At 36.6% G+C, this 25,081-nt stretch overlaps 3 protein-coding genes across 4 annotated transcripts; 2 read left to right on the forward strand and 1 right to left on the reverse strand.

The window, feature by feature from the left end:
- Nucleotides 1-103: 103 nt before the first annotated feature.
- On the forward strand, nt 104-2,473 carry LOC105286720 (nucleolar protein 56). The gene is made up of 3 exons (XM_011351864.1): nt 104-189; nt 775-1,352; nt 1,446-2,473. The coding sequence occupies exons 1-3, from the start codon at nt 187-189 to the stop codon at nt 2,323-2,325; spliced, it is 1,461 nt and encodes a 486-aa protein (XP_011350166.1). The 5' UTR covers nt 104-186; the 3' UTR covers nt 2,326-2,473.
- A 1,063-nt stretch (nt 2,474-3,536) lies between these two features.
- LOC105286721 (telomere length regulation protein TEL2 homolog) lies at nt 3,537-12,068 on the forward strand. The gene is made up of 8 exons (XM_011351865.3): nt 3,537-4,009; nt 6,131-6,210; nt 6,310-6,431; nt 6,711-7,090; nt 7,415-7,625; nt 7,718-8,258; nt 8,368-8,508; nt 9,194-12,068. Exons 1-8 carry the CDS (start codon nt 3,972-3,974, stop codon nt 12,004-12,006), a joined length of 4,326 nt encoding a protein of 1,441 aa, XP_011350167.1. The 5' UTR covers nt 3,537-3,971; the 3' UTR covers nt 12,007-12,068.
- Nucleotides 12,069-17,697: 5,629 nt separating this feature from the next.
- On the reverse strand, nt 17,698-20,685 carry LOC105286722 (nucleolar protein 56). 2 transcript variants are annotated; one of them, XM_011351867.3, is made up of 4 exons: nt 20,548-20,671; nt 19,861-19,899; nt 19,033-19,610; nt 17,698-18,939 (listed from the first exon to the last, which is right to left on the reverse strand). In XM_011351867.3, the coding sequence occupies exons 1-4, from the start codon at nt 20,548-20,550 to the stop codon at nt 18,045-18,047; spliced, it is 1,515 nt and encodes a 504-aa protein (XP_011350169.2). In that variant the 5' UTR covers nt 20,551-20,671; the 3' UTR covers nt 17,698-18,044. The 2 variants fall into 2 exon arrangements, with proteins under 2 accessions (XP_011350169.2, XP_011350170.2); XM_011351868.3 differs by lacking the exon at nt 19,861-19,899 and having other exon boundaries at nt 20,548-20,685.
- Between the last annotated feature and the right edge of the window lie 4,396 nt (nt 20,686-25,081).

Here is a 25,081-nt window from a genome sequence, read left to right on the forward strand (position 1 = left end):
GATTTTCTAGATTACTAGATTACTAGATTTTCCGCCAATCGGGAGCAATAAGGGCTCATGCCCACAGGACGCGATATATAATTCACTGTTCTTCTACACTTTTCGTTGTTACAGCCGTTGCATGTTACACGTGTTTTCGGCACGTTGATTCTCAAGTCGACAGAGAAATATAAAATTTCGTTAAAAATGGTAAGTGTGAGTTATTATTTTCTTATATAATACTTAGATAACATATTTTAAGTTGTGATCTATGATTTTCTTTATTATTTATTATTGTTCAGTGTTAGAAAATACCGATAAATTGTACAAAAGTAATTTATATTTATGATCAAATAGTGTATCCGTTTTATATATCAAATAATATATATCGTTTTAAGCTGAAATAAATATTCTATATATTTTCATGTTTACAATTAAGTGACAAAATGAATTATAAAATTTTAACAGTTACTTCTACTTGAGATAAATACTACACAGTAGTACTAATAACAGGAAAATGGTGATTCTACATGAAACAATAAGTTGAAGAGATAGAACAAAATTTTTTTATACCAGATTTCATTTTCCAGGAAACATTTCTTTGTGCATTTGCTATACACTTAAATATATTTGATCTCAGCACAGCTTACTATATGTTATCATTGCATGTACCTTATCCCAGCATAAGTTTAATTCTACCTGCAAAAACTGAATCTAAATTCTACCTGTAAGTGTAAAGTGATTTAATTATTTCACCTATAATATACTACAAATATTGTTTGCTTTTCTTTACAGCCGTTACAGAAACTTTTTGTTCTGTATGAACATGCTGCTGGTTATTCTTTGTTCCGTGTCAAGGAATTTGAAGAAATTGGTATGTTGTTACCCCAAGTAAAGGAGACGGTAAAGGATTTATTACGTTTCCGTAGTGTTGTAACCCTTGTTGGGTTTGCACCCTTTAAGACAGCAGTGGCTGCTCTGGAAAATATCAACAGCATTTCAGAGGGAATCATTACAGAAGATTTAAAAATCTTCTTGGACTCTTGTTTACCCGAATCCACTAAGCAAGAGATTGTTATTCTCGGGGTTGCTGATCCCAAATTGGGTGTTAACATTAACGAAGCACTCGGTATAAAATGTGATCATCTCAACGCTGTTCCTGAGATCATCAGAGGAATAAGATTTCATTTTCACAACTTGGTGAAAGGCTTTACCCCTCAGACCTCTACTGTTTCGCAATTGGGTCTCGGGCACAGTTACTCCAGAGCTAAAGTTAAATTTAACGTGAATCGAGTGGATAACATGATTATCCAGAGCATATCTTTACTGGACCAATTGGATAAAGATATCAACACATTTAGCATGCGCTTACGGTATGTACAGTACATTTTCCTGCATGCATAGTGGAAATAAAAAAACTGAAAAGATTCATTGTATAATAATTATAATCTTTCTTTTGTTTTCAGAGAATGGTACGGATATCACTTCCCAGAACTTGTGAAAATAGTTCCAGAAAATTATATGTATGCAAAAGTGGCATTGGTAATAAAAAATAAGAAAGAATTCACGGAAGAAAATATGGGAGCATTAGAAAATGCCGTCATGGATCTTGCGAAAGCACAGGCTATCGTCAATGCAATAAAATCGTCTATGGGTATGGACATCAGTCCAGTAGATTTGATGAATGCCGAGATCTTTGCTGAGCGCATAATTGCCCTAACTGACTATAGAAGGAAAATGTCATCCTATCTCGAATCCAAAATGTCGAGTGTGGCACCGAATTTAGCTACTTTAATTGGGGATCAAGTCGGTGCTAGATTGATAGCACATGCCGGCTCGCTCACAAAGTTGGCAAAAGCTCCATCGTCCACACTTCAAATATTGGGCGCAGAGAAAGCCTTGTTTAGGGCATTAAAAAGCCGCGGGAAGTCGAATACTCCAAAATATGGTCTCCTGTTTCACTCCACATTCATTGGTCGCGCCATTGCGAAGGATAAAGGCAGAATGGCGAGATTCTTGGCAAACAAATGTTCTATCGCTTCTAGATTTGATTGTTTTGCTGATAGTCGAACAAATGCCATTGGTAAGAAGCTACGGGAGCAAACGGAGGACAGATTGGCGTTTTTCTCATCTGGTAAAGAACCAAAAAAGAATATAGATGCGATGAGGGAGGCATTGGAGGAAACGCGGCAGATATTGGCTGAACAAACAGCCATTAAGAAAAAGAGCGGTAAGAGGAAACGAAGCAAAGTGCTTGAAAATGGCGAGGAGAATGGACATGGCGCAAACGGCGAAGCTGACACGTCGTTACAGAAGAAGAAGAAAAAGAAGAACAAGGAGACATAGTTATTAACGAATTAACATTTATTCTTTATTTCAATGTATTTGTTTATCAAGAGGTACAGGATATTGTGCCAAGATCAAGCGCAAGGGAGAAACTCAGGGAAATAGACTGTGTACGTTATGTGATTATATGTACGAGAGGAGTCAGTAGTCAAACGAAAGTACAATTATTGTATCTCCATAATTTATAGTAGTTTTGAAAATATTTAATGCAAAATACTTGGCGCTCTTGATCGCAAGGGTATTCTACAAGTAAAGGAAATTATTAATTAGGTTAATTTTATGCATTAACTATTATTTGTCCTTTAAATTTTGCATTAAATATTTTTAAAAAACTATAAACTTTTTATATAATCTGTTTTGCATGAAAATATTCGAATATTTTATAGTGCATGTACTTTGCATTTTTAATAAACATCTTAAATCGATCAAACTCCGGTTAATTTAATCGTTGATTAATTTACAGGGCGATCATAAACATAAAACTTATATTATTTATATATGAGAATTATATTGTTAGAGATTTTTATATGTAGTTTGCAAGTTACTCGACTGATTCTGCGGTTTCCTTATGCCATGTCCGTTGCACTCTACATGTGAGAGTTTGTAATAAGAATCCTTTTGTATATAGTTGTGTCAGCAACCAGTAAAAATTGAAAGAAAAATAGTATGTAGTGCAGAAATCATAAAACAACTTGATTAGTTGGTAAGTAGAATATAAATAAAAAATGATGACAAAATTAAATTAAAATGAATAAAATTAAACTGATTGAGACATATTTCAAAACAGTTTGAAATGATGTTAACAAAATAATGCATTTTTTATAATAAAATGTTTATATACTTCATTGCTGTTAAATATAGAAATACCGACCTGCGATTGGTCCTTCACGCGCATGCGTTGCGCAATTAAATCGGTTGTTTTGAAAACAGCCCTTAACATTCGGCACATACGTACGTACATTATCTAAAGACCATTCTACAATGGCAGGAAGCAATAAGAAGTAGGAAGAAAATAGTAGAAATCGACAGTGATTGGTCAATTTCTACTATTTTCCTTCCTACTACTTCCTGCACTGTAGAATAGTCTTAATGTATATAGTTCTATATTTCTCGGGACAACGAGAGACACCTGTCGATGAATTGGCTTGAGCCCAACCAGGAGCATGAGCTCCGCCATGAGCAAGCTATTTTATCAATGATGTCGATTTAAATTTTATAATATCGGGCCATCCCGGACAGTACTCGTACGACGATGTTAGGTTAACCCGTGGCGGGATCGAAGCAACCTGCACGCTCTCAACAAATTTCAAAAAATAGTACATTAAAATCGGAAGAACGATTTCGCGCCGATTTCATGATTGAGCAAAAACGGGAAAAAAAACGACCAGGAAACGACGACTCTTGATACTGCATGAAACGGTATCAAACGAGAGACACCTGTGACGGCCGTGAGATGCGTGTAAACGTGGAAGGGATAACATGGCTACCGCATGGTGACGTCCCGCTGATCGGTCGCCGTATCAGATGCTCGGGAAAACATCTGGCGACTGTTTAACGACGTGCTGTGTTTCGATAGTGTTCCGCCGACAGGACACCGTGCCAGAGGGAGGACCATTCGCGAAGGCGTGCGTACCGAAGACGCGATCATGAACATGTGGAAAGTGCGGGAGCTGATGGACAAGGCGTAAGTCGAGCCTCGCTAAGAGGATGCAAGCGCGATTATAACCTTCCTTTGACTTTTTTGGAACGAGTGCTGCGCCCTGTCAGTTTCCGTCTCTTCGCGATTACGTTTAAACGCCGAGACTCGCGATACACGCTTGTCGGGCGTATCGTGCGAGTGTCGCAAGGATGCGATATTTATTGATTCTTAACTGCGGCACAATAACATGGGAGTTTGAAAAAAAATCCGACCGATTGCGATCGCTCCCACCTGCGCAAGAGTGTGTAATAATCGCTTTCAATACGTTTCGTTCGCGAGGAAGAGAGAAGGAGAGAGAGAACTTGTAAAACTGGAACGGCGTGAATAATTTTATGGCGCGACCTTGAGATTCGGTAGTGTATGATGCGAGGTGATAAAACGAACGTGAAAACAATCGCGGATCACTGACAAACAGCGTAGGATTTTCCTTTCAATGAGTTTTTCAGTCACTGCGCTTGGAGCGCTTATTTCGTCAGTGTTGTCGACGAATTTCGAAATACGTTCGACTTAGGACTGTCTCTTTCATCACGTTTTATTAATTTTTTTATTTTATTTATTTTTTATTTGCGGGCTAGTTTTAATGCTTATTTAATATCACTGTTATAACTAGAACGTTTTCTTATTATTATTTAGAAAAACGTAGAATAATTAAATAATAAATGTAGGAAGGTATGTTATATTTTCTAAGGATGCTCGGAATTTTAACTCGCCTCGCATACACTTCTAAAATTACGTTTTTCTAATTCCTAATGATGTTTAGTAATCAAGAATTCTTCGAACTTTTGGTAATCAAGAAGTCGCACATCTTGGAATTTTAATTTGCCTCAGTTGTTTATTTCACTAAATTGTATTCTTCTAATAATCTCGAAGATTTTTCAGGAGTTTCGAAAGAAAAACATTACACAATTTCTTGTATAGTTCTTCTATCTTTTGTAGGCATAATTTGTGAGAGGAGAAGAGGTATGATGTTGAAATTCCCTATATTCCGTAGATCCGTATCGCTCACGCGTGAATGCCCATTTAAAATAACGAAAGTATATTCTTTCTTTCTATCGGGTTTATTGACTTCTGTGTCGTGTTTAAAAAAAAGATAATGATTTACTCAAATCTGTCCACAAATAAAATTTCGAAATTAAATTACTGGAATAATTTATGCGAATACAATACTATCGTAAATAATGACATTTTTTTGATTTGGCGTAAACTGCCAAATGCTTCAGATTTATCGAAGTACATTTAATATTTGAACTTTACGAACTTTATTGTCACGAGATTTTAAAAAACATCACAGCAGCATTATAGTTGCATTCCAAATTTCGAAATTTTACTAATGGATCAAAACAAAACATACGCACACGTACACATATATTTTATATATCTTTTTTCTCTTTTTCTTTCCTAATAAAACTAAGCCAGAATTTGTCATCACTTTGAGACGATATTAATTAAACATACAACTGTACGAGGTGTACGGATTACTCCATTGGCGAATTAATATTCTTAATGAATTAACTTTCTTTATTACGTTTCGAAGGTAGTCGTTCAACGTAATGAGTCGCGTGAGGCACCTCGCAAAGCCACATAATAGCCTTAAACCGTAATCATTTACGTAATTCACGGCCATGTGCACTTTTGTCACCGCACGAATGTGTGCCTTGTACGTATGCTAAGTAGTGTGTTTACAGATAATACTAACAGAGAAAGAGAGAGAGAGAGAGATAGAAAGAGAACGTTACTCTGCATCATATCTGTGCTTAATTATTCTCTATGTATAGAATGACGTTAATAACAAGGAAACTATCGTTACAAGTACCTCTTGCGTCGCGTGATTCAGCTTAGAGAGTCATTTTCATGTACTATAAAAATATACATGGAAAGGATCGTATGTCTATATATGTATTCTACGCGACATAGACATGCGACGAGTATCACATGGATCGAAAAAGTTTTATCGAATCTTGTTCACGGAGATAATCGCCACTCCCCGATTAGTGGAATGGATTATGACATTTATGACGATTAACAACAGCGATATTCCATAATCCATGATTTGTAATTTTATTTTCACAATAATAAATATTTTAACAAAACTACATTTTCTTGTAGGACCAATGTAGTAATGAACTATACGGAAACGGAGGCCAAGGTTCGGGAAGCAACGAATGACGACGCATGGGGACCCACAGGTAACGGATATCGCGCGACCATTCATGATTTTGTTCATTACTTCGCGACTTAGGATACGTGCAAATTAATTATACCGAATGCTGTTGTTACTTATTAAGGGGCGATGATGCAAGAACTGGCTCAGGCCACATTCACGTACGAGCAATTTCCGGAGGTAATGTCCATGCTTTGGAAGAGGATGTTGCAAGAGAATAAACGAAATTGGCGACGAACGTACAAGGTATAATCATTATATTGTTTTCTGACGATTATTATCCTATATAATATTTAGAATTCTTGCGAAAACGCATTTATTTATTAATGTATTTTTTTTGTTTTATTATTTTTTGGTGTAAGAGATAAAAGACGATTTATATACGTGATAGATAAGAGAAAAGTTATGTAAATCGATAAATAGTAAATAAACAAGTAAAGAAAAATAAAAATTTGATAACTAGGAGTCTAAATAAAATATTAGAAAAATATGAATTATTATTTTATTACTTTTTATCTTTTGCAGTCATTACTTCTTCTTAACTACTTAGTTCGTAATGGCTCGGAACGGGTCGTCACGTCGTCACGTGAACACATTTACGACCTCAAGTCCTTAGAAAATTATACCTGTATTGATGAATTTGGAAAAGACCAAGGAATAAATATTAGACATAAAGTTAGGGAATTGATCGACTTCATTCAGGATGATGACAAGCTCAGAGAGGAAAGGAAAAAGGCGAAGAAAAATAAGGATAAATACGTGGGCTTATCGAGCGAAGCGATGGGAATGAGATTTGGGGGTGGTGACAGATGGATGGACAATCCTAAATGGAACAAATCTACTGTAGAGGCATACAATGACTGGGATAATAATCGTGGAAAAGGTTTCGAAGACGCAAATAACAGGTATCTAATGCTTGCATTTTATAATTACTACATGCCAGGAAAATTCGACTTCTTTTGGCATAACTTGTATGCATACTTTTAGTCTAATCTGTTTTTGTAAAACGATATAATTAAGAATACGATTTTGTAATATACTAATTTTTTAATGAAATAAAATTAAATGTCTTAATATTAATTTTAAATAGAATACAGCATTTGGTAATTTCCAAATTTACAATTTTATCACGAATAAATTTTTATTTAACTATCCAGTCATTCTTAGAGAGAAATATGCAATGTAAATAAAGCAAATCCTTTCTTGATTATTTTAATATTTTATTATAGTGATGACGGCGAGAGAGAAGATTCAGACAATGATACTAGCCCGAAGAAGGGCGGGAGAGAGTATAGAGATACGCTGGACAATATGAATCAAATTGGTAAATCTGCTCAAATATCCGTACCTTCTACAAATGCATCTCCAGCGCGGACAACGAGAACGATCAAAAAAGTAGATCTGGGGGCAGCTGCTAATTATGGAAAGGAGCAGTCTAACGTAAGTCTGAGATTGTTTTTCTATCATTGTACTGTTCTTTTTATTTTCTCTCTAATTTAAATCTTATTATGACAATGAAATTTTATTTGCAGAATAGTACACCGGCGCAGCAAAGTAATAACTTATCGTCGTCGTCGGCGAGTCAGCAGAAGACTAAAAATGATATATTAAACGACATCTTCGAGTCGTCGCAGAACGATAATAGACTGGACGACGATGATTTCAATCCAAGGGCGAGCACCCAGTCCTGCGTTCCGCAACCGCAAAATGCGAACGTGGATTTCGGTGATTTCGCCAGCGCATTCAACAATCCTGCAGCGGCCAAGATGAAGGATAACAATGACGAGTTCGCAGATTTTACGTCTGCGTTTAACAATGTCGCCATATCCAATCCCCCGAGCCAGCCGCAGTCGCAGATCAACTTAATGGGCGTAACGATGCCGGCTGCAAATCCAGGAACGAACAATGCGAACAGCGGTAACTCGATATACGCCAGTACGATGCAGACCGCGGGCACAACGATGTTCGGCGGACCCGTGGGTGCGCAAAACGCATCCCAAAAGACATCCAACGATCTGTTTGATTCCTTGTCATCGCAAGGTCTCAATAATCAAGTAACAAATAACAATACAGGTATAATTATCATTAGTCGGTCATCTCGTACATCCACTTGTTATTCTGTAAAGGCGTCAGATTGTTTTTGTACAAAACGATTTTAACGATTTTATATTGTTCCTTTTAGCGACCTCAAGTGCGGACCTCTTGTCAGATTTGGATAGCTTGAATACCACAACTATGAGGCTACCAGATAGTCGAATCTCGAACAATTCAAACGTTTTTATGGGAATGAATGACGCACCCGTCAACACCGTCGATTACACAGGTGGGTAATTACAACAGCTGAGAAACCTTTCTCCGAGCGCGCAAATTAGTAATATTTCGTTTCGTGTTCATAAATTGCATGTACCACGTGTACAGTATGATTGCTTAATGTTATAAAATTCCGGAAATTTTGCATCAAAACAATATTAAATATTGAGTATGAACACATTGTCAGCTCTGTTTGGCACATATAGGATGTCTCACAACTATCGTAACATATTTCAATAGTATATTCTAAAAATTAAGAAATAGTATATTTCAATAATATATTCTAACACACACATGCACACACACATTCTCTCTTCCTCTCTCTCTCTTTAATAAAAAATTTTAATACCAAAGTATGATATTAAAAGAATTAATATTTGCTTATATTCATTAGCTTGTTAATTATTAGCTTATGAATATTAGCTCGTATATCGTTAATCAATATTAATGATTTTAGTCGTTTATATCTTGGACAACGCTTTTTAAATTATATTTTGATATTATTACGATTGATTTTTCGCATACATTATTTCAATATATTGCGATAGTTACATGAGAAATTCTGTATTAATTAATAAACATAAGCTCTGTATTGACGTTGCATGGTACGTTCTGATAAAAGAGGACTTTGTATAAATTATATATATCCTCTAAATTTGAAGCTAACGTAATTCCGCCAAGACAGCCTTTCCTTACAGCGAATAAAAACAAAGGGAACGCTACATCCGCCGAGAATCTCTCGAATAAAGCCGCCAGTGAATTTTTGGAAGTGTTGTGCAACATGCACGACATCAAAAGTCGCATTAACTTGGAGGAAGTACGAAAATCCGCTTCAAACTACGTCAGATTTTTGCCGGGGCCCGTTACCCCTCAAAAGTATAGCGGTATCGATTCCAACGTGACGATCGACGCAACGTTCTACGGACGTATCTTGGAAGAGATAATCGACAAGTTCGATCGTGATTGGCCGCTAAATGAGGACGGCTTGGATCCCCCGATCGAAGAATTAATAGTCATCAACGGCGCGACGATCTTTATGCTGGCGGAATCTTTGAGGGCTTTCACCGCTTCCTTAAACAAATCTGAAGACAAGAGGAAGATTCACGTTATCTCGACGATTTTGCAGGCTCTGCTGAAGAGCGATGCGATATTCTCGTCGATCGTAGACACGTGCAGACACGGATCGCAGACTTACATGCAGGAGGAGGAGCTGGACGAGGCGTGGCGTAGCGCGGTGCAGATTTTGATCTCCTTGCCGAATCGCGTGTCCAATAAACTGCAGTTCGACACGCCGAAATTTTACACGCCGCAGGTGTACGCGAAGGTGCTCTGCTTTCACGTGTTCCGCGCGATAGCGTTCGTTAACGACGGCTTACGCGAATCCGATGTCGAACCGAGAGTGACCGCGCTCTCGTCCTTGATCAGTAAGATCGTAATTAGCTTGAAGCCGACCGACTTCTCGTGTTTCACTGACATTATCGAGGAGTGTTGCTTCGAGAATAAAAAGAAGGAGCGGCGCTTGGTCGAGAGTATATTTCGCGGCTTAGACTCAGCCGCCATCGAGTACGTAGCTACGCTATTTCTGAAGCGTTGCGACCCTAAGATCGGCGTGCGTCCGATTTTTGGGAACTTGCTGACGGAACCGAACTGGAAATATATTTTAACGACCAAGATCCCTCTGATGCGCTACCACGATGACGCGAGGCTGCCTGTTAATTTGATCTCCTACTTGTCGTCATTCTCGGACGAACGTGATGCCTCATCGGAGCTGCTGATCAAGCTGTTGGAAGTGTGGAGCGACGGGAGCATCTTGAATCGCGCACCCGTGGAGCAGCGCGAATACATCGCACAGCTGATTATTCTGTCGATAAAAACGTGCAAGGATCGTCTGAAGCAGCGCGAAAGCGATCGGTGCCAGAAGCTATTGCTCTCCGGCGTGTCCGTTCACCTCGAGTGCACGAATATATACTTGAGAGCGATGGGCATGATGACTGCCGAGATTTGCATAAACGCTCTGTCCACCGCGGACGCGCCCAAGTTAAAATTCGAGTACGACAATATGCCCGCGAGAGCGTTGACGTTGCTCGAGTCTTTGAAGGCTCTTAGCGCGCTTACGTTGACGGTAGATGCGAACGAACGGTACGAACGCGACGGTGAGTTAACCGTCGGCAGTCTGATCTTCGATTCTTCGCGCAGCAAGAAAATCTACCAACTGGGTATCGATTGCGACATAATGCCCAATTTCGAGAACGTATTGAAAGTCGAAGGTGACGTCTGCTCGCCAAAGGCTGACGAGACGGATGGTAATCCGGCAAGAAAGAATGAAACGCAACAGGTGGCAGGAAACGGCGATAACAATTCGGATCTGGACAGCGACGATGACTTGGTACCTTACGATATGACCGACGATCTGATGAAGCCTAGCAAGAATCGTCCGCTTTACTTGCGGGACGTGCGCGATAATCTGACGGACGAGCAGACGATCAACGATCCCGATGTGTTCGCCGAGTCGTTGCTAGCCTGTGATAAGCTGATACAGACGCAGCTATCAAATGACGACGCATCCTTCGCCATGGAGCTTCTGCAACTGTTGATCACGTTGAGGCAACAGTCTTACGTTGAGAACTTCGAGAGTACGGTGTTTAATTGTTGCGTTAGAATCGTGACCGTGTGCCCGAAAGAGGGCGCCGAGTATCTGTGCAAGGAGTTCTATGAAGACGCTGGCAAGTACTCGCTGAGCCAACGCCTCCTGTTTCTCGACGTGTTGGCCGAATCCGCCAGACGATTGTCGAAAGTCGACGTTGACGAGACGAGTATCAATGACACGGTGGAAAAAGCGATCGAGAGGAAACAAATTGCGACTCGCGTGTCGCTTTTCATCGATATGAAGGAGTGCAAGAAGCAAGAGTGGTACGCCGACGATATTGACGTTGATCTGGAGGCGTCGCAGAGTCGATCTGAGAACTGGCGAGACGTCGTCGATAAAAGGATCGCGTCACGTACGAGACGATTCGCGGAAAGCTCCAAGTCGCCCAAGATGCATGCGAATCAATTCGCGAATGTAGCATCGTCATTTTTCTATCCACTCTTATACGGTTTCGGCCGCAGGGACGCTTATAAATTTAAGAGCGTAAAGATATACTCAGATCAGACGAACATCTTGCTGTTACGCTACTTGAAGACATTGTCCACTGTAATGTTAGCGGCACAAAATTCTGCGCTGGCGCCAAAAATGGGCAAGGAGATATTGGAGCTCACGTGGACATTGAGGTATCACCCTGAAGCGCCAGTAAGATTAGCTGTCGCAGAAAATATCGGATCTGTGCTTACTACAGTGCCGCAAGATGCTATCGTCAATGAATTGCTTCAACCCGTGATGGAAGTGAGAGAGTGGCTCGTGTCGTCGCAGAATATCATTCATGGCGAGCACGATGCAAATTGTAGAGCATTAAACGAGAAAGTGCTGCTTTTAATTGACTACATTATTGGATGCTTTTTTAAATCTGCTTAGATTATAGTCGATAATAGTACTGAATTAATTCAGTATTAGAAACATGAGTATTAGAAAAAAAATTTTTCATCATTTATAGCATAACCATTGTATATATTTCCATTACGTGCACTTTCACATAGAACGTATTTTTCTCTTAAATCTTTTGATCGTTTCGCATACAAAACTTATAAATTAGAAAAAAAATTATTTTTCAGATCTCAATATGTTTGTAATTGGAAAAATTATATATTATACATATTATATATATCTGAAAAATTTTGTAATTTATATTATTGTACATACAAACGATTAAAAAAAAATAATTTCATTAATTGAGAATAAATATCGATTTAAGTCATGTAGCATGTGTGTATCATTTATTACATCGAAATCATTTATTGTGAGGCATACGAGTTTAATATATATTTTATATAATTTATGTATAAAGTGTAATGTAGTCGACAATTCATATCTATTCAGAAAAACATAGACATTTCTCGAAAAGCGGCATAAACATTTTTTGAAGAGAGATTCTTGAAAATTATCCTTTTTTACGTAAGCTTTAAACATGAGTTTTTAAAAATGTAACATATTTCAGAAACGAATCCCGCAATGTGTGTTGGCAATACAATACAAACTAAAATTAGTATCGATCATTTAGGAACGATCGGACTATCACCCGTTACGAATCTTCTCCCGCCTACATCCATCAATACTAAAAGCCAAACGTCTAATAATACGACATCTTCTACGCAAGTCGGTTCGACTTGGGCTGGTTCGGGATTAAATATCGACCTCGATAACATAATGGGTAGTAAATCGAAACCAGGTGGTCCAGCTCCGACAATGAATCAATTGGCTAGCAATAGTCCACAACATCAGACGAAGATCGTGACGCGTAAGTGATTTTATTTTAGGCTTGCTTCTATTTACCTGCGCGCCAAAACTAGGTATTACTAGAGTGAATTTTTATTTAGTCTATCATGTCAATTTTTTATTTTATTTTATTAATTATACTTAATTTTTCATTGTATGCGAAAATAAATAAATGAGAATGAAATTATATATGTCCGTAGCACCAGGACTGGGTTACATGTCACCGATGGTGCAACCTTTACCACAAAATCAACAGCAGCAATCCAATGTAACATTTTTCCCTGTATTTCCATAAAGAATTATCGGATAATTCAGTCTAAGGTAAGGTCACGATCCGCAAAAGTTTAAGTATATTTTGTATTAGGTGCAACAAATTAATTCGGTGCTCTTTTTGAAGAAATTGAGCGTTTATTGCAAGAGAATAATAAACATGTTAATCTTTGAAATATTCCATCATTTTCTAATACTTTTCTCCATCTATCAGCTGATGAATTCTCTCGAAAAAAGGAAAATAAAGGCTCAATTTCTTAAAAAGAAAAAGCACCGAATTTGCACACTTAATATGTGTGTATTTTTTTAAATTAATTTAAAGATGATGTTACATTTTCTGCCTGGGTTAATTCCTCTCTTCATTTGCAGGTTTTGGCGATTGTATAATGTGTCGAAATAATTTTTTCTACAATGCTTAGATTGCCACAGGCGCGCAGCGCGACTTAAGAAACATGTACCGCGAAGACGTATGTTCAAGGCTAATTCGATGCAATGAACATTGATCGAGCATTTGCTGATATTTTACAATCCTTATTTATACGAGAAATATAATTCAATGCTACTTACTAGAGGTTCTTAAATAATCGAAACTTGTATAGAGAAGAGCACGATGTATGTATGATAGAGAGAAGAAATGCGGATAAATGCGATAAGAAGGTATACGTTAATAACGAGCACAACGTATGAAAAAGATTGATAACTTTTTCTAGTTATTGCAAGGCAGCATAAGCTAACGGTTGTACATTAAAATTCATGGAGGCGCGACGGGCAGGGAAACAGGATTCTTCGAAACTCATAAGTGTAATGTAATTTCGGTGATACTTGTACCACTTGTTTAATTAAAAACACGCGGGAACAAACATAGCAGGAATGATCGCTGGTGTATTTTATATATAATGTACATTAGTCTTGGAAGAATCAGCGGGATTATGCCTTATTATAGACAATGTGTATCATAAAAGTAACGTACATATACCGTGAGAGGAGAGAGCATAATCTAATTTCGTTGCATTCATTCATCATACGTGTACATTGCCTGGACGCGGGTGACGACGGCTGAGAAAGTCGATGCTTTTATAACTGGACCGCGCGAGAATAAAATTACTCGTGGTCTTTCGAGGATGCGTATGATGTAAAACGGACGCGTGGCAGCGGCATAGAGGATTATACGGGGGGGAGAGAATAGATCGTTAGCGGATATTATTAAATAAGTGCTTCCCTTTTGCGATTACAAGATGGCAAGAGCAATTACAATTATTAATCCAGATTCTCTTTCATAAAAAGGGACGTAGATAGGATGGTATTTTTAGCATTTATTTCGTCGATGAATGAAAAAATTGTACAGAATCCGTGCACAAAGTCTGCGAGCGCGTGACGGAACTTTCGTGCTCGATTCGACACGTCGATTGCATCACGCGATTGTCTCACGTGTAAATTGTTTAAGGGTTCATTAATTGCGTAACATAGATTTAAAAAAAAGAAAGAAGGATTAAACTTTACCGTCACATGATATTATGTAATTATCGTGAACCGAGCGGCGTAAGATTCCGTTAGCGTTTGATTATACCTTACTAACAGTGAAATAATGCATATCCTCGAACATAAATGTTTACCGAATTATTATCTCATCATGATTAATTAGTTTTAAGTGGTAATTAATATCACGTTGTTGTGTTATACATATAATCACATTCACGAGCATCACATAGTTGTTATTTTTAATGATTTAGTTTATCCTTGCTGCGCGATGGCATTTTACATCGCTTGTCGCGGGAAATTGATAATTTTTCTTGCAATAAGAAATTTACACTTCGTGGACAAAACAAAAGTGAACGGCAGACAGATACGGAAGTTGAAATGATTTTTAAATTCAGCAGCAAAGTTAGATGTTATATATACACGTTATAAGAATGGTTTTTATTATCTATTTCTACAGAATTATATATATATATATATATGCAATATATAGTGTTAGTATTACGAGATTACGGATTCCAGAAGCAATCGAACATAATAGAAGCCATTCTGTAATTACAAAAACAAAAGCCAAGGTATCGTGTTGAATAATTGCGTTTAGTCTTGCTCTATAAAAGTTGGCTCAACGAGATCGTACGTTGGGAGAGGGGGCTTTCACGCGAGTACCAGAGACTGAATTCTTGTAAAGGTGAGACAGTCCTTTACATTTTCCATTATTTGAGCATTTTATATGAGTCAAAGTGTTTAACATATATAGGCAGGAGTATATATATATTTTTCAAACGTGAAAATATATTGTACAGATGTGAAAAGCGAAAAATCATTTTAGTCAATTCAATATACATATATATATATATATATATATATATATATATAGAGAGAGAGAGAGAGAGAGAGAGAGAGAGAGCATCATCTGCCGATTATTAATGTGACAAAGTGTTACCGACGTCTATGTACAGTTTAGTGTTATCGAAACCCCTTTGTAAACTTGACACACACGAATCGTGGGATCGCACCTGTTGAAATCATGATTTCTTATAACTGGCAAGTTTGTACAATACTACTCCGTACAATTTATTATTTCTTGACAACCGAATTGAGATCCAGATTGTATTCTTGTGTTATTTACGCGCGATAATATTGCTCACAGTATGTGCTTCAAAAGTAAAGAATTCGTAAAATTGGACCAACTAAACGAATACGGCTAGAAATTTCAGGAAATTTTTATTTTGCCACGATCTTGCATATTGGATTAATTTGAAATGCTACAGCACTAGTACATATCAATATTAATCGCGCGTATAATATATATATATATATATATATATAATATACATTTGTATGTGTAATACGATGTTGATCTAATCAATTTCATACGGAATTTATATTCAATGAAAAATTATTAGTCCTCCAACATCATTGCTGATAGTATTTATACATGCGATCGGATGTTCAACTAGCTTAGTTATCAATTTTTGAGACTTTACGATTCTGGGACTTTACGATAGATTCGATCATTTTATTGTATAATTATTATTATTGTTTATTTATATCTACTTTACAGACTTATTATTATTAAATGCTAATTGGTGCTGGTGTTAACACTGAATTATTACGATATTCGGTATTTTTATTTATCTTTTTATTGTTACAATTACCCCTTTCTCTCCTCTTCTTACATCCATTGATTTAAAAAAAAGATGACAAATTGGGATCAATTATTACACATCTACATATTCCTATATTTATTACATTTGACAATGTGAATTAGACGATTAATTATTTATCATGAATATTAGTATCGTAATAAGAAATCGCTTGTTAACAAATTATATGAAAATATACATCCTTTTTACTTTCGCCGTGAAAATACACTGTAAAATGTTTACACGTATTATATATATATACATACATACATATATATATATATATATATACACAGAATTGTTGGGAATATATAAAATCTATTAATGTCGAATAATATAAAAATATGATTTTGTTAACATAAAGAAACAAAATCTAGATCCCCACTAAACTGTGAAGAAAATAAAAATTTATAAGAATATTTTTAAACAAGCTTGTAAGGAAGAAACTCTAATTTGCTCTGATCTCTTTGTTTTACAATATATTGGATTGATCGAAAATTCTGCGATTTTCTTAACAAAATTCATTAACATTAATATTAATTCTTAATGAAAGTTTTGCGTTATTGGAAAATCCGCACCTTTACACGGATTTTCCGATTAATCCAATACATATACACAAGCTATTTGACACGTAACGTGTCAATCTTAGTCTTATATCTTTAGTACAGTGTCAATCTTAATGCAGGTGGATAAAATTAAATTGAACAAGGAAGTCCTATCATTTTGCAATCACGTAAAATTATGAGATGTTAATTAAAGATTAGTAATAAATAAGCATACACCTCGCATGTTAAAGGCGATAGGCGTAGCGCTTCAGACATGACTGCGGGCTATTCAAAAATAAACGCAAAAATAATGTCGATTGCGCGCTATCTTTCCCTTTGCAACATGCTTACGCTCATTGCTAGGTAATATAGTCATTTCCGTATCTAAAGAATTTCGTCTATTGTCTCAGCGAACTCTATTCAAATTGATCAAATTACTTAATCAAATTATCAAGTTCAGATTCTGGCATCATTCCATTAGAATCAACGATCCATTTTATATAAATTGATATTTTTATTTTGTATAATTTATATTTTGCAAATCGCAATCATTGAAGCTTCGGAAATACTATTTTCCAATTCAGTTTTGTAAATTTCCCAGAAGCGACAGCACGTAAACTTGTACAATTTAATCGGCATATATTTTACATTCGGTTGTAAATTTAAATATTCTGCTATCTTGAAGGCCGCTTCGATGGTAAATGATAGAAGAGCTATAAATGGCATAGCCTTTTTTATTAATTAATTAACAACAACTTAATATTAATAGTTGACCTATTAATTGTCTAGCTATTAATAGCCATGCCATTTATCGCTCTTCCATCATTTGCCATCGAAGTGACCTTCAAGATAGCGGAATATTTAAATTTACAATCAAATGTAAAATATATGGCGATTAAATTGTACAAGTTTATGTGCTGCCGCTTCTGAGAAATTTACAAACCTGAATTGGAAAATAGTATTTTCGAAGCTTCAATGATAGCGATTAGCAAAAACATCTTTGAAAAGACAAAACTATATCTTATATGTCATAACATTTCACGTGCCCGTTTGCGAAAGTATAGAAAACTTTCTTGTTCAGTTTAATCAAATCTATTTGCATACTTAAGGTTGACACGTCTTGTGCCAAATATCCTGTATATATATATATATATATATACACAAAAACGGATGATTGTTTATATTAAATTATTTTATCATATTACTATAGAATAATATACATAATAAAATCTACGATAAATTCTTATTTGTCAGTAGTCCCTTTCGATTTCTTCTTTTTTTTCTTCGGTAACGACGTGTCAGCCTCGCCGTTCACGGCATGCCCATTCTCCTTTTTCAAGCCGTTTTCAAGCACATCGCTTCGTTTCCTCTTATCGCTCTTTTTTTTTACGGCTGCTTGTTCAGCCAACATCTGCCGCGTTTCCTCCAATGCCTCCCTCATCGCATCTATGTTCTTTTTAGGTTCTTTGCCTGATGTGAAAAACTCCAATCTTTCCTCTACTTGTTGCCGTAACTTCTCACCGAATATGCTCGTTTGTATTTCACCGAAACAATCAATTCTAGAAGCGAGTGAACATTTGTTTGCCAAGAATCGCGCTATTCTGCCTTTATCCTTCGCAATGGCGCGACCAATGAATGTGGAGTGAAACAGGAGACCATATTTTGGAGTATTCGATTTCCCGCGGCTTTTTAATGCCCTAAACAAGGCTTTCTCTGCGCCCAATATTTGAAGTGTGGACGATGGAGCTTTTGCCAAATTTGTGAGCGAGCCAGCATGTGCTATCAATCTAGCACCGACTTGATCCCCAATTAAAGTAGCTAAATTCGGTGCCACGCTCGACATTTTGGATCCGAGATAGGATGACATTTTCCTTCTATAGTCAGTTAGGGAAATTATGCGCTCAGCAAAGATCTCGGCATTCATCAAATCTACTGGACTGATGTCCATACCCATAGACGATTTTATTGCATTGACAATAGCCTGTGCTTTCGCAAGATCCATGACGGCATTTTCTAATGCTCCCATATTTTCTTCCGTGAATTCTTTCTTATTTTTTATTACCAATGCCACTTTTGCATACATATAATTTTCTGGAACTATTTTCACAAGTTCTGGGAAGTGATATCCGTACCATTCTCTGAAAACAAAAGAAAGATTATAATTATTATACAATGAATCTTTTCAGTGTTTTTATTTCCACTATGCATGCAGGAAAATGTACTGTACATACCGTAAGCGCATGCTAAATGTGTTGATATCTTTATCCAATTGGTCCAGTAAAGATATGCTCTGGATAATCATGTTATCCACTCGATTCACGTTAAATTTAACTTTAGCTCTGGAGTAACTGTGCCCGAGACCCAATTGCGAAACAGTAGAGGTCTGAGGGGTAAAGCCTTTCACCAAGTTGTGAAAATGAAATCTTATTCCTCTGATGATCTCAGGAACAGCGTTGAGATGATCACATTTTATACCGAGTGCTTCGTTAATGTTAACACCCAATTTGGGATCAGCAACCCCGAGAATAACAATCTCTTGCTTAGTGGATTCGGGTAAACAAGAGTCCAAGAAGATTTTTAAATCTTCTGTAATGATTCCCTCTGAAATGCTGTTGATATTTTCCAGAGCAGCCACTGCTGTCTTAAAGGGTGCAAACCCAACAAGGGTTACAACACTACGGAAACGCAATAAATCCTTTACCGTCTCCTTTACTTGGGGTAACAACATACCAATTTCTTCAAATTCCTTGACGCGGAACAAAGAATAACCAGCAGCATGTTCATACAGAACAAAGAGTTTCTGTAGTGGCTGTAAAAACAAACAGATAATATTGATAGAAGTCTGTAAGTACAAAATTAATTTATTTTTCTTTCTGCATGCAAATTTAGTTGTATTTTGGAATCTAAATTGTTGATATCTTATTTACTATTAATTGATTTGATAGTGACATTTTAGCACAACATAGGAAATGAGAATTGCCATTTGTTATTATATATTAAGATATATTGGGTTATTATGTATTAAGGGCCGATTTTTCCAACTTCTTGGTAAGTTTTACCTGACAGGTAGCGTATCCTTGTCTCTTTTCAGATAAGTCCTAAAAAAGAGATAAAGATATAGTACCTGTCAGGTAAAACTTACCAAGAAGTGGGAACAATCAGCCTTAAAATATATTGGGTATTACTTCTCTTAATACAAAATTTTGCATTTGGGTTTTACTAAAAGGATCCGCACAGACTTTCCAGACATCTCAATTTATTATGTCTTTGAAAAGAGAAATAATTAAAAAGGAAATAATTTTTAACTATGCAAAATTGTTTATTTTTTCATTACATGTATACAATGTGTTAATTATTAATTACTACATATTATATGTTATATATAATTAATAATTATTATAATCTTATAATTTCTGTGTGCCGCAATCAATATATTTTGCATAATGTTATTTTAACGTTGTTTGTGGTTTTTTCGATTTTTATTATTGGTTCTATACTTGTATTGTAATTCTATATAGTTTTTGTAAATATTATCCGTAAAAAAACATAGTCGATAAAAACTATATAACTTGATTCTAATTGAAAAAATATTATTTATACATTATCAGATTAAACTGCTATGCTCTGATTGAAGTTAGGTTAAATGTTCAAATTCCATATTTGTCATCAGTAAGTAAAGAAACACACAAGGATTATAACATTCGAAATAAATCATTTAATTGTGATACAAAAATATCACTACATACCATTTTTCTTTAAATTTGCTGGCAACTACATACAAAAGGATTTTCGTTACAAAAATTCTCACATGTAGCGTGCAACGGATATGGCATACGGAAACCGCGGCATCAAGGCCGATAGAGGTCGATAAGCTCATGTGTTTTCCACCAGGGGATACAAAAAGGCCCTCTTTTCATTGGTTTAGATCCGCGTTCTCTCACAATGGCGAAACGAATCAAATTGTAGTGGGAACCAACATACGTTTAAAAAGAGTTAAGGAGGAATATCGGAAGGCAAGATTATTTTAGAGTTTCATTTATTATAAATATTATTAATAAATAAAATTCCTATTTAAATAAAATGAAAAACATAACCTGTACATGTATCAGCATGTATAAAAGATTGTCATAACTTAGCTGTTAAAATAATGAAGCGTTTTATTATACATATATATGTATATAGAATGCGCATATCTTGCAAACGAAGAAGATTGGAAAATCAACAACATAAAGGTAGGAGCACAGACTTTTGCATAAGCGCATAAAAAGATGCATAAGGAATTTGATTGGTCTATAAGCATGTGCATAAGGAAATGGACCAATCAAATTCCTTTTATGCATCTGTTTATGCGCTTATGCAAAAGTCTGTGCTCCTGCCTTAACAGTAAAATAAACAATGGCAATGCATTACGTAGTATTAAGTAGTATTTTTATTTATAATTTTATTTATTATATAATAATTATAATAATTATAATATAATGTATAATATCATTATATAATCATATCATATATAATTATAATAATGCAATATTTTTATGAAATGGAATTAAGGGAGATTTCTACTTTGTTGGGCCAAAAAATAGGCAAGTTTTAAGAATTTTTTCTAAAGAAACTATTAATGATAGACTAGTAAAACTTGGTATACATGTAATTACATCTTTAATAAATATAAAAAATATTAAATATTAATTATTTTGAATAGGGGGTGGAGGAAAGGAGAGCGTAACGCCAATATGCCACGCCGAGATTAGTAGGCGACGGAAGTTCCTGGTCCTTTTTTTTTTGTTTCGCAGGGGAGTCAAAAAATGCATTTACGCACACCAAGGGGGCCGAACCCTTTGGTAGTGTGGGACTCGCCCATAGGACCGGGGGTCCAATCGGGCCATACCCACTAAAAACACACTCCCCCCCCCCCAACCCCACCACCGGACAACACACCCGATGGCACAGGACGGCACACTAGAGAGACCCCTCCCGTAACGTCGTGAAACATAACTTGGGAGGAAGTTCCTGGTCCTTGGCAAATCGTCTGAAACACAAAAATCGACCAGATTCTTCATCTGTAGATGTTTGCGCATAGCTGGAACTAGAATAAAAGTATATATGAATTTTTGTAAGACTGGGGCCTTGTCAAAGTTAAACATTATTTTTTCGCCAAAAATTTGCTTAGTTTTTTAGTTGTAAAAAAAGTATTTAAATATTTTTTTATTATTCTAGTTCCAGCCATAGAGACGACCTTTCTGCACATTTAAAAAAAATCATTACAATTGCTCAATTAGGACGTTGTACAGCACTTCCATCAACTTGAAAAACATGCTTTCGAGAAAAACGCGTTTAAAGTTTAGTAAGAGTTTTTCATAGTAAAAGTTAATACTTACATTTAGTCAGCTATTCCAGGACCATATAGTATTCCTTCCTCTTCCTCATATAATTCATTTTTTGTACATTGTTCTAGCCGATGAGCCAAACGAGCCTCTTTCGATGCCGCAGTAGCTCGTTTCTCAGCGATTCTGAACCTCCTCTCATCTCGACGATCTGCCATGATCTTCGCATTTATTCCAAGTTTTATGCCCATGCCTTCCATTATTTGAAGCAGAGGAACGAAGCCTTCATTAAAAATACATGTTGCCAGGAATGATGAGATTTCTATGATTTTTGCTGAGCTAAAAATGTGTTTTGGAGCAAACTTCCACAGCACTGCATTGAAGCTCTCATTATTGTTTTGTATGTGGCCGCCCAAACATCGTTCCAATAAATCAGCAGATGATAGATCTTCCCCAGATAGCCAAACCTGCACGAACAAATTCTGAGCAGTGTCTGCAGTAAATGTTTGATGTCAGAAAGGCAACAGAGTTTATACAGAAGTTGCTCTTTCAGATGATGTTATCAAACTGTTATCAAAAATGCAACAGTGTCTGCTGACAGGCAATGTGAGCAGATTGGCAGCAGAAACCGAGCAGAATCTGCAGCTTTTGACACAATTCAAATTTAAACAAATAGGAATATGCGATTTCGCTCCGCACCGCTATGCGGTGCATACGTCGAGTTCTTACTCGACGTTAAGATTTAGCCTGACAGTTATATAAGTTAATATACGCGCCTTGGCATGACAATATTAATTTTTCTGAAAATTTTTGTACTTGCGGCACAGAGGCTCCCATGGACAACGTCCACGCACACCGCAAGCAATCGGAAGTTCGAAAGCAAAATTCGGACTTCAGATTAGAATAAATTAACAATAAGAGAGAGATTATGCAACGAACTGTCAGAAAAACACATCAAGCCAAATGTACTTTAATTTAACCATATTGTTCACATTGTTTTTACTGGATATATATTTCATTCTTATTATTGTGTATTTCTTTTCAATTTTGCATTTCTTTCCCATTGAAAATAAAGAAAAATAGCAATTTAAATAGCAGTATGGATTAGGGATCATTTTAACAGCTGATTATGTACAGAATCTGCTCAATTTCTGCTGCCAAACTGCTCTCAAGTTATGTGCGCAGGCTCTGCTCTCAATCTGCTGACAATCTGCTACCAGGTTATGTGTACAGACTCTGCGCGATTTCTGCTGCCAATCTGCTCACATTACCTGTCCAGCAGGCTCTGTCGGCAGAACCCGAGCTTAATGCGGACACAGATGGCTACGGTTTTGGTTTAGGATTCTGATCGAATTTGTTACCAATCTGCGGGCATGTTGGTATCATTTTGCTATCTGGGTTCATAAATAGGCCGAAGAATTTCTTGTGCTTCTGATGTGAGTGGAGCTGGGTGTTTATATTCAGAGAGCGTGTTGTTTATTTCCGCTTGTCTCCATTTACACCATAAGTCAGCGCCGGGCGGACACTTTTCATGCTGCGGATTTTCGTCAGTTGAATACTTGTGATAAAAAGTTGCCCATATTGCATCTTTCATGGCATTAACGGAATTACTATTTCGGATTATTGACAAGCCGTAATAAATTGTCAAATCTTTAATTAAGCTATCAATTAATTTTCCAGGGCCTTTTCCACCGATTCCCTTTTTTTTTTCGTTGCGACTCTCAATCGAGAACCCATGCGTTTTTTGACGTGTCCAACGCATTCTTTTTTTTCACAGTAGCTGATCTCCATACGGTTGACTTTCTAATAGCGCTTTAAAAGTTTTTGTATCGCCATCTCCGATGTAATTAACGTATTTAACGTTATGCAGCTCGTCCGATCGGGTAAACATTTCGATGATGCCGTCTACTTCCAGTTTACCAGCGCTCCCAGAGTGATTACACGCACAGTTTTCTTCGTGAGCTTCATACCACTGTTGCAATTCGTCATCGGTGATATCGTCTTTGTTTCTCCAGTAGTTACAGGCCTGGCAAAAACTGAACTTGACAATCAAGTCTAGCAGCTTATTGGAATACTTTCCAATTAGAGTGACTACTCCAAATGACGAAAAGCCTCTCTTGCTCCAAGTTCCATCACCCGAAACGCTCAGATGTGAAGGTTCATTTCCCGCTTCAGCATTTTTCTCTTTTTCTTCTGATGCAGCCTTTCGTATAACTATTTCAAACACAGCTTTAGCGGCAATCCATACATTTGCCAAGCATGAATAATATATATTAGTAGACAGCCCTTGACCTAAGTCCATCAGTCCACAGAAAATATTTATTCCTTGTAATCCAACTCCAAGTACACGCATAGCAAAAACTATTCTCCGATTGATTTCAAATGCTTTATTGTTTATTTTTGGGCAGGAATCGATTTCATTTGAGCCACAATCACATTCGACAAGAAGTTTGAATCCCAAGCCCTGCTCTCCTTTTACTTTAAATTCTACGTCATTTTCACATTCTTTACACTTCAGTAACGTACTGAGTATGTTAAACAAAGATAAAAAGTGTATAATGCGGTATCCGTGCATTACGTCAATTGTAACTTCAAGATCGTCTTTACTTTTCAGTTTTTCCGCTGATGTACTCGCGAACGACACGTCTATTTCATTAGTGTGTCGGTTACCGTGAAATTTTCTCTTTTTAGACTTATGGCCTGGGCGTTTATTACTCAATCTACACTTCTTGTTCTTATACATAATGCAATTACAAATAATACTTTGAGAACTCACAAGTACGTCGATCCTTTATCGTAAACGGTTTGGAACATACTAAACTCGAGTTCTCGAGGCTACGAAATAAACAAAAACATAAGCAGGAAACGAAACGTGAACCAATCATAATCCAGCATTTCAAACTGACAAAACATGAAAAGAAAAGAAGGTTGCAGAACAGATAGGGAAAGGTCAATA

The sequence above is a fragment of the Ooceraea biroi genome, chromosome 1 (genome assembly GCF_003672135.1).
Source record: "Ooceraea biroi isolate clonal line C1 chromosome 1, Obir_v5.4, whole genome shotgun sequence".
NCBI lineage: Eukaryota > Metazoa > Arthropoda > Insecta > Hymenoptera > Formicidae > Ooceraea > Ooceraea biroi.